Here is a 9,853-nt window from a genome sequence, read left to right as displayed (position 1 = left end):
TACCTTATCAAACATCCACATACCGTATATTGGCCAGTGCACCCAGTTTAAGTATCTGTGAATACAGCCACAGCACTGTCTAACGTCAGAATAGTAATCACCCTTTCCACAGTTAAATTTTCTGTTAGTTTAGGACAATAAGTGTTCTGTGCATTACAAAGTCATACTATTTAGAACACCTAATCTGAAAAAAAAAAAAAAAAAAAGCTGACTTGCAAAAATCTTGGCCCTGGCAGATTTTGTGTTGTGTTACCTTTCCGTTTTCTCAGCAGCACTGCACTGTATTCCTGCTCACCCAAATCCGAGAGCGGCAAACAAACACCTGAGCAGTGCAAAGTAACCTTTGCAGACCTACCCACCATGTAGGAGCGTTTATAGGTGATTTTCATTGTAAGTACCCTGAGATTCGCCTTGCTAGCAAACTAACATGTCAGGCGAGATTCTTTTCACTACAGCCTCTATTTTCTGCTCCGGCATGTCTGCGCAGTGATCATGCCTAGCATGGCAAGTGATCCTCCCAGGAAATGCACTGTAATTTCCAGAGAGAAAAGGTCACCGAGGGAGCCATCATCTTTTCACCAGAACTTCCCAAGCACTTCTGTCTCTTGTCTATGTAAATGACATGCATAGATTCTTTCATATCTGATCAACCTTCCTCCCACCAATCATAAATCAAAGAGGCAATTTTGCGTTTATCTGTAATCTGTGTGGTCTTCTTATCTTTGGTGGGGTGTGGAAGACTTAAATCAGAATGTAATTTGAAATGTCCAGAATTTCTCTTAGCTTACAATGAATCGATAACACAGAATAATAGAGATAATGATTCTCCTAACTGATGTTTTATACCCATTTTTGACATCCTAATCCCATTGATTGTTATTTTAATTAAGTTTTAGAGTAACCTCTGTCCTGTTACTGATTGGGACATATTGACAAAAATTTTTAGAGCATGTGAAGTGATGGCTTGGACAGGTTCTCACAGGAGATCTCTTACAAAAATCAGTAGGAGGACCCCTTGTTCCTGCTGCACTCCTTCTCTTGAATTATCTAAACACTCCTAAGAAACCACTTAGCAAAGGGCAACCTAAGAAAGAAATTTAGTTGCAAATGAGGCCAAATAAAATTATTAAACCAGTTTGTGGGAACTGGCAAAAATGACTTTTGTAGTCTACCCATTAGAAAAATGCACCTCTTGATTTTTTGTTAATCATTCAAATTTGGGTACTCAGAGACCCCACCCTCTAAAATATAGAAGGGAACTTCATTAGGGAAGGTGTTGTAGCAGGTTTGCTCGCTTTTCTCCCTCCTTTGAGAAAACAAAAAGCTTCATGCAAAGGATCTTAATATTTTTGTTGGCATAGGGCAAGTTTGTATTTACTGATCTGGCAAATCAGGTTCTATTTACAGTCACACACCACTGCTATGAAGACAAAGGCATTTGCATGGGACTATAAAACTACATGTATAATATTGTGTTGGTATTTTATTTTATTTTGGACATTTTTTTGTTACTCTTGGAGGAAAAGAAGTTACCCCATTTTGCGCCTTCTTCACTATCCACACCGCTTTCTCCCTCTTCTGTCTTCCACACGCTTGCCTGATCCCTTGCCTCCTTTTTACCCCACTTTACAGTATTATAATGAAGACGACATGGCCCTAGTTTACTTGTGAGAGTGTTATATGGGACAGTGTTAGAAGGTTTCCTTGTACTGCCTGCCTGAAAGCCACCTTTTACACTATCTTTTTGACTGTCAGGTCATCCTCCTAGGTGGCCACACTGGCCTCTCCCCATTCTGGCTGGGAGCCTCCTGCATCAGGATGGTTTTCCATCGCATCTTCGGCGCCTCTTTTAGGAGCCGACAGTTCTCCTGGGCTCCCTTTCCCATTAAAATTCCTTTCCACAAGACTGCATTTACCAATTCTTTGAGCGGGTCGAAGTCTTCTGGTTTAAGTTCATTAGTCCATTGCTTTCCGCTCCCTCGTCTCCTGAAACTCGACAGCTCTGCTGATTTGCGATCTTTTCCACCTAGATCACCTTCTTCCAGCAGCAGCCTCTCAATCAGTTTTCCCACGTTAACCAGCAGCAAACCGCCAGCCACCAGGTACAGCTGCGTACGCCTCATGTCACTGAAACAAAAAGCTCTCTTCATCCCCAAAACTTCAGGGAAGGGCTACACGGTGCAGTTGCCTCCCGAAAACATATCTAGGACAGAGTTTCTGCTGCTGTCAGATGTATCCTACAGGAGGTATAGGCATCACTTCCCCACATCCCCTTGCTGCATGCAGGGACCTGGTTTAAGGTATCAGTTCTCCGTGGCTGAAGGGGGATACTTGTGGCTCTGCAATCAGCCTCCCAGTCTCCATGCAAGCAATTCCCCTAGGAGCCAGGAACCAGCCCAAACACTTTGGCTCTATGCCGTCCCCCGCTCCCGTAAGCCCTAGGACGTAACAGGCTGGAAAGAGATGGGTCTGTGACCTTTAAAGCTGCGTGGACATCCTGTTCCTGAATCAATGGGCTTCTTTCCCCGGTAACAGGCAGTCAGACATTCAGATACGGTTACTGATTTTGCACAGCTCTCATCTTGGAGGCCGAATTTCTCTCTGAAGTCAATGGAAGCGTCATCAGGCACCCAGCAACACTGAAAGTCACATGCGGGTTGTCTTAATTAAGACAGGGCAACAAAAAAAACCCGCAAGAAACCCCACAAAAATCAAGGCATATAAATCCGAAATGCAGAGTTTACAAAAACAGGAAAAAAATAATTTTTGCCTGGATTTCTCCCAGAAACAGCCACTTATAATTTCGTTAGGCTGAAGAGCAAGAAAATTATCTTTTAGTTCTACCCACATAATTTTACATGGTATTTTAAACACAGTATTATTCGCCATAATTTTTCACTTCTAATTGTAAAGTTCTTTTCCTTCTTTTACTTCACAGAATCCCAGAATGGCAGGGGTTAGAAGGGACCTCAGGAGATCATCCAGTCCAACCCTCCTGCTAAAGCAGGCTCACCTAGAGCAGGTTGCACAGGACATCGTCCAGGCGGGCTTTGAATATCTCCAGAGAAGGAGTCTCCACAACCCCCCTGAGCAGCCTGTTCCAGTGCTTTGTAACCCTCTCTTCTAAGTGTTAAGCCTAAAAGAGCTAAGTAAAGCTCTTTTCAGTGTCAAATTCCCCCAGAATTAGAGGGCTGGATGTACTGAATTACCGTTACCGTTTAACACACATCCTGCTCCTCATCCCCTCTCTGTCCTGCTTTTGCTTTTCTCCGGCCATTTATTCCCTTCTTTCCTTTCCCTGCTTTCTACGTCAGGCTGTCAAGGAGAGAGCAGAGTCCAACTCCCGCAATGAAATGCTTCACCTGGGGAGCCTGCTGAGAGCAAAATTGATAAAGGACAGCACCAGCCCAGGCAATCTCACTCACAGCGGGCACTTGCGGGCGAAGCACTACCATAAAATGGAGCAGGGTTACTTGCCCGCCGCCTCCCAGCACAAGTCACCAGCCCTTGGCTGCTTCTTTCATGATCTTTTCACCCATCTCCTGCCCGGCACTGCTTGCTCTGACCCTGGTGCGAGAGGCAGGGATGGGCCACGTGGAGTAGCGTCTGCTGGGGGTGGGGGGATGAGCCCAGGTACATGCTCCAAACGTTGGCTGCTCAGCTGAAGCATGGCCCGGCCACAGGACTGCGGGAGGCCTTCCTCAGGCCACCTTCCTGCTGGTGGCATCCCGGGGAGGATGCCCGCCATCCCACCCGCCTCACTGGGTACGACAAAGGTCGGGACACAGGCGATGTGTAGCTGTTTCTGTAGCATCTGATAAGGGTAGCAGCCCGACGCTTGGTGTAATTTAGGACAACCTATACATCATTTTAGCTGGTGGATCCTGTGGATCTATTTTGGTGCGGGTTAGGTCCCAAGGGGTGGGGACACTATAACTCCAGCATCGCTTTGCCCCAATCCCGCTTTCTCTGCCATTTGAAAGTCCTGTGTATTAGAGGACACCTTTTCACCAGCTCAGGATTTTTTTTTTTATTTTGATAGGAATATTCCTCAGAGTTTGAAGGACCCCAGGGCCGAGATTTTTCCCTCAGTCCGGTTAGCCTAAAGAGTAGTCATGGGAGAAGCCTGGTGATGCAGGATAGGGAAACCATGCTCTGCCATCTACCCCCTTTCTTCAGTACTGGGAATGGGGGATGAAATTTAAAAGCTACAGATTTGAAACAAATAAAGAGATTTTTCTTACATAATTAATCATTTATTTGTCAAGGGAAGATACACTATGTCATAACTGAGACCAAAGTATTCTGAAATCGAAAAAGCCTTAAGCCTTTAAGAGGAACAGTCATGGTTGCAGTTGGATCACATTGACAAAGCAGGATAAAAAGTTACGGCAGATAACCTTTCTCATAGTTCAGGTCATAAAATTCCAGGAACTGAAGGGATTATTGAAAAACTCCCTTTCTAAACAGTGCTTCTTACGGAGCACTCTATAGTCGTCATTAGAGACGTAAATGCCAGGCGGTGCCAGACATCTGGTAGAGCAATTCCTGCAGTACTGGTGGGGAGAAATTGTTACTCTTTCTACGAGTCAATACCCATCATACCATTTACAAAATTCAAGGACCAAAATTAAGACCTAAGAAGCACAGTGCAAACTCAATGTACATGAACACTCATCTCCTAATTTGGCACATAATTCCCAATTGAAATTAGTGGGAAAATAGGAGTCTCAAAAGGATTTAGTTGTCTCAGTGCATTCACGGTTCTTGTCTAGATTTCCAGCAGCCACATCCCAAATCAGCTCTGCAGCCTTTACTGCCTTGTTCCAGGAAGGCTTCCCTTAATCTCTATTTCATAAACGTGATTTGCTTTACAATGGTGCAAAATTCACCACCAGGAAGTGTACTTGGGTAAAGGTCTTTTCTCAATGAATGTAGCTGATTGCACACGTTAATACACCGTGCCACAGAAGGATACAGGGTGAGGACAAAGTAGTTGAGAAATATGACCACAGATTAACTGCTAATAACCAGATGGTATCTGTGTGTGCGTGTCTGTGTGTTCCCATTTACAGATTAGAATCATTTTGATATAGATTATGACACAGAATTTTTCTTTTTTTTTTTTTTCCCCAGAAAAATCTAGTCAAAGATCCTGAACGGTCTCTTCTTGAAGGGAAAAAAAATACAGATTATTCTTTTCCCAGTTGATAGAAAACTGTGATCACCAAGAGTGATATTTAAGCTTGGAAACTTGGAAAAGCTTAGATATTTAAGCTTACAGTGAAACTATTAATTACTGACCATGCTCCCTGCTTTTGCTCTGGGGCTTACAGAGCTATAAAAAGAAACCATTCCCCTTTGTTTCATCCACAAACATATTCCTGTGTGAAGGTTTGTTTCTTCCCAATCCCTATAATTGGTACTAATGTGAACAGCAATTATATTATTACACACCGAGGGCCGAATAAGCTAATTGGTGCAGCCTGAACCAGACCCGCTCCGAATGTGGGAGACGTGGGCCAGTCAGGCAGCAATCTTCCCACACTTTCTTTTGTGCTGATTTAAAATCCACTGGGGACCTCATAGAAACCTTACCTATAGCAACTGCTGACGAGAGTCATAGATGCAGCTGCTCCCAAGGCCGGTAGTGCTCAGGCCGCACTAGCTGGTGCAGCGTGCCCCCTCTCCCTCCCAGAGGAGTCTGGTTCGTGTGTGCTGCAAGGCAGCAGCACATCCCTCTTGGCACACTCGCTTCTCCAAAAGCTCTGCCCCATTGCCTAGGCAGAGGAGTCAGCCGAACTGAATTTAACCTTAAATATACAGTGATGGCTGTATAATCATCTCAGCATTTTCTTTTGAGATGTAATTCAGTAGCGGTTTTTACTTTACAGAGCTCTTTGACTGTTTTATTGAGTCAGTCCTTTCTCTTTTTAATTTGGGGAGTCGGGTATCAGACCAACTGCACATTTCTAGCACCGTGTGAAATAGTAGGGAAAAGGACATAGGCCTCTAAAGTACACCGAAAGCCGGAAAGGATTTGTGTTAAATATTAATTTGAAGCTGGTCATAAAGTCACAGGAGGCACTGGATCTAATGCCTTGAACAAAGATTAAAAAAAAAGAAAATAAAAAAAACCCCACCCAAAAACCAAACAGACTTCTAAGTCATAAAACCAAAGACAGCAATGGCACAACGAGATGGGTTTCTACACACGGTGTGACTAGTCCAAATACTGCACTGTTTACTTAGGTAGCAGACTGTGGTTCAGAAGGGCACACTTTTTCCTGGAACGTGGCAGCTCTACTTTAGCCCAAAGGAGCAGCACACCTTACATGCCACCAAGCCCCGCAGGGTAGTCGCAGGTTGCAGCATGGCTCCTGCAGCGGTCCTGAGCTGCAGGAGACCAACACCTACCCACCGGAGGACTGTGCCTTGGGAAAGAGGGAGGGAAACCGGCAGGATCTCTGCCCTGGTGCTTTGGTGCTTCACAGATGATGCTGCCATCCATCTGCGTGGGCTGGGGGGTGCTCACGCAACGCCTCCACTCCCACCAGTCCCACAGGTAATGTGGTCAAATGACACGTTGCTATTGCCAAGAAAGCTCTGGATCCACAAAAGGACTGGGGCGCTTGATGTGCTCGACTTCCACTTCACGCAGAAAGCCATAACCCCCCCGTAACCCTGCTCTGCTGTCACCTCACTGAGGAGGCACACAGCCCCCTCCATTTTCAGCCTCAAAGCTCCCTAAAAGTTGTCTTCCAATCACTTGTAGACTACCTTGTGTTTAGCAGGACTGCATTGCTCAAACCCCCTCAGGCCAAAGTAGCATTGATCTTCGCAAATCATAACCCTTCACCTGTTTCATCTGTGAGAAGTTCTCAGACACACTTGATACACCTGCTGGGGGAAAATTGATATCAGCAATCATCCTTCGTGCAGCCATCTGGGCCTTCAATTCAACTTCTACCTGATGAGGTCCTCACCTATACTTCTCGCTTTCTAGAAAAATGACCAAACTACCAGTCTAGGGGCTACTTAACAGCAAGAGATTTCCCCCCAAAATGGAATTTGTCATTAAGTTACTAGTGCCGATTGTCTCGGGAGAGAAAAAGACCGCGCTCACTTAAAACCCTGTTATTTTAGTTGTTAGTGGAACACATCCGCAAGAAGAGAGGTTTGGGTTCCAGGCTGCAAACATACAGTTTATATTAAACTTTTAAAGGAAAAAAAGTTACTGTTAGCAGGAAAGTGGATGTTTGATGTATCCAGTGGGCACCTGAAACATTATGCCGCAGAGTATTATTCTGCTCTCTGGTACTAAAATCAGCCCCACTGAATTGCAACCTGTGGCTGTAAAACCTGTACTGGGGGAAAAGAACTTGCTTGCACCCTCCACAGCAAGGAGTATTTACCTGTTCCACAGCAAGGAGTATTTACCTGTTCCACAGCAAGTGGAACAGCCCCAAAGCTTAGCTTCTAAAGCGCTGTAGTGAGAAAAGCAGGTTTCAGTGCCCCTGGGCAAAGGAGGGAATATGCTGGGAGAAGGCACTAGCCACTGAGCTGTAGGATACAAGGGGTGTTTAAGAGTTGGTTTCTGAAATGAAGAACTAAACTATGAGAGCTGTGAATCCCCAAATGAAGGAGGTGCCCCTCACAGCCCAGACATAAGCAGCAAAGGGTGAGAACCACCGCAGTGATAGCAAAAGTTATTCACAACAGTTTCTGATAAAAAGAACAGTAACATTTCTCAAGAAGTGACACTTATTTTCCCAGCAGTTTCTGGCCACTCTTACATTCTTGCCTTTTTATCGTCTTATCACAAGAATTTCTCAGGAAAAAAAAAACAACAGGGTCTTCTTTTGCTTTGGCTTCTGTTTGTTCATTAATCTCTGAAACAGTAATTTTTCCTGTGTTTTATTTCAGTCTTGCATAATCTTGGAATTTCTGAGGATAAAACCTGTGATACTTGCTCCTCTGGTACTAAAACCACACCCCCTGAATTGTAACCTATGGCTGTAAAACCCGTAGGGGGGAAATCTAAGATGAGAAATTGTCAAGCAAATTCCCACTTGAAGTTCTTGTTAAATTAGAGAAGGTGGGGTTTGCCCAGGCTGAAATTCGATCTCAAGGACCACAGCCATTCCTGGGATTATTACCCATGGTTATAGTTGCTCTGAAAGAGTTGCTATATTGAATTAATAACACAGCCTGAAAAATGTTTTTCTGTGTCATCTTCGTAGAGCAGAGAGGAGGGGGCGTCATAGCATATGGCATCACATCCACTGAAATGCTCTTTGCACCAACTGGCGGAGCACCCCTTAAAAGTGCTCTGAGTCAGCAGGTTTTGTAGCCACGAAAGCAGAGTAAGGCGAGGGATTTAAACAGATCACAAAGCACACCGCAGCTCCTACTCATCGTGTGGCTTTTGGAGCATTCTCAAGCAAGATGAGGATTAAATGGGCAAAGGCTTTTAGATATTCTCTCATGTGAAGGAATGGAACTAGGCCCACAAAAGTAATTTGCTTGGAATATTAACCTGGGAAATGGGAGATATGTTTGAACTCCCTTGTGGCAGAAGAGAAACTGAACTTGGGTCATTTACCACCTGATTACCCTAACCATGAGCAATTTTAAATAAAAAGAGGGAACTGGGAATTCTTCTCCAGCTGCACTTGTCACAGGGCTTGATCTAATAATTGCGCTCTTAGGATACCTACAGGATGAGACAAGTAGGAATTAGACTTAGGAACGAGAAAGGTAGATGAACAACTTAAATTTTAAATAGGTTTCAAAAATATCTACTGTACAGAGTATGCCACAAATTAACATGTATTTATATAAAACTAAGCACGGCTTATGTAACGTAGAAAATATATTAAAATAACCTTACTTAAGGATTATGTTACATGGCCTAGGTGCTTAAATGCTCAACCCTGCATCTGGTCAGATGCCGTGTGAGTTAACCCACCTGGAGCTCCATCCTGTCACAGACAGGCCAGCCACGCCTGTAGCCAGGTATCTCACTGCTTTCTCAGGCACCTGGGCATTGCATTGCAGAACACAGACCAGACATCCCTTTGGACAGCCCTGCTCATGCCTTTCTGGCTTTGCTGGCAATACCTTGGCTGCCTGAAGACCTTGGCTATGTATAGGATTGGCTGAGCAGGAGATGTATCCCCCAAACCCTGCAATAAATAGAAGAAAGGAAATCAAAGATGTGTGAATCATGGAAACTAGTGGAAACACTGCAATGTTTATAAATATGGTTTTTCATTAAAGGCTGTCGTTCGAGTTTCTAAAGCTGCACAAAACCAAACTGATGGAAAATATTAGGAAGTAGGGAGAGGTAAAATGGAAATGTGAGAAACATCCTCAAATACATTATTGTTATCACAACAACAGACTTTATAGGCCTGCCCCTTCCATAGGGTCTTTTTTTGGGTTTTGGTGGGGATTCTCTTTCAGTAGATTGTGCCACAGAGGGAACACGGGTCCAGGTTGTTCTGAATGTTGAGCTGTAGCGGATGTCCGCCACAGCCAACATCTGTCTGTCTGTCTGTCTCCTCCCTGGCTCCACTCAGCCAGCAGTAGTCTCACCTCAAGTTCAGTTTGAAAACCGGGGCAGTTGTCCGTAGCAAACCCCTTGATAATTAAAAAAGACAAAATAAAGTTAAAAAAAAAAATAAGTAAGAGCCGCAGAGCCAGCGCAGCCCGACGAGGAGCAGGGCCAGGCCTCGCTGGGATCTCCAGGCGGGGTTCCTAAATGGCCGCTGGGCGACGCTCCCACCGCCCGTGGACTCGGCGGCCGGGTGGCCCCCCCGCGGTCCCGGGGAGGGCCGGTGCCGGTGGT

At 44.9% G+C, this 9,853-nt stretch overlaps 1 protein-coding gene across 1 annotated transcript in view; it reads left to right on the top strand.

Moving 5' to 3' along the window:
• The first annotated feature begins 3,637 nt into the window (after nt 1-3,637).
• The window catches only part of TM9SF2 (transmembrane 9 superfamily member 2), a 36,376-nt gene continuing 30,160 nt past the window's right edge, over nt 3,638-9,853 (top strand). The window contains exon 1 of the mRNA XM_035898111.1: nt 3,638-3,776. Within this exon, the coding sequence (XP_035754004.1) occupies nt 3,638-3,776 (139 nt within the window). The remainder of the gene's footprint in view (nt 3,777-9,853) is intronic.

Source organism: Egretta garzetta, unplaced genomic scaffold, assembly GCF_000687185.1.
Source record: "Egretta garzetta isolate BGI_Z169 unplaced genomic scaffold, ASM68718v1 scaffold257, whole genome shotgun sequence".
Taxonomy (NCBI): domain Eukaryota; kingdom Metazoa; phylum Chordata; class Aves; order Pelecaniformes; family Ardeidae; genus Egretta; species Egretta garzetta.
The sequence above is the reverse complement of the archived record's forward strand: the minus strand, read 5'-3'. Positions and strand labels throughout refer to the sequence as shown.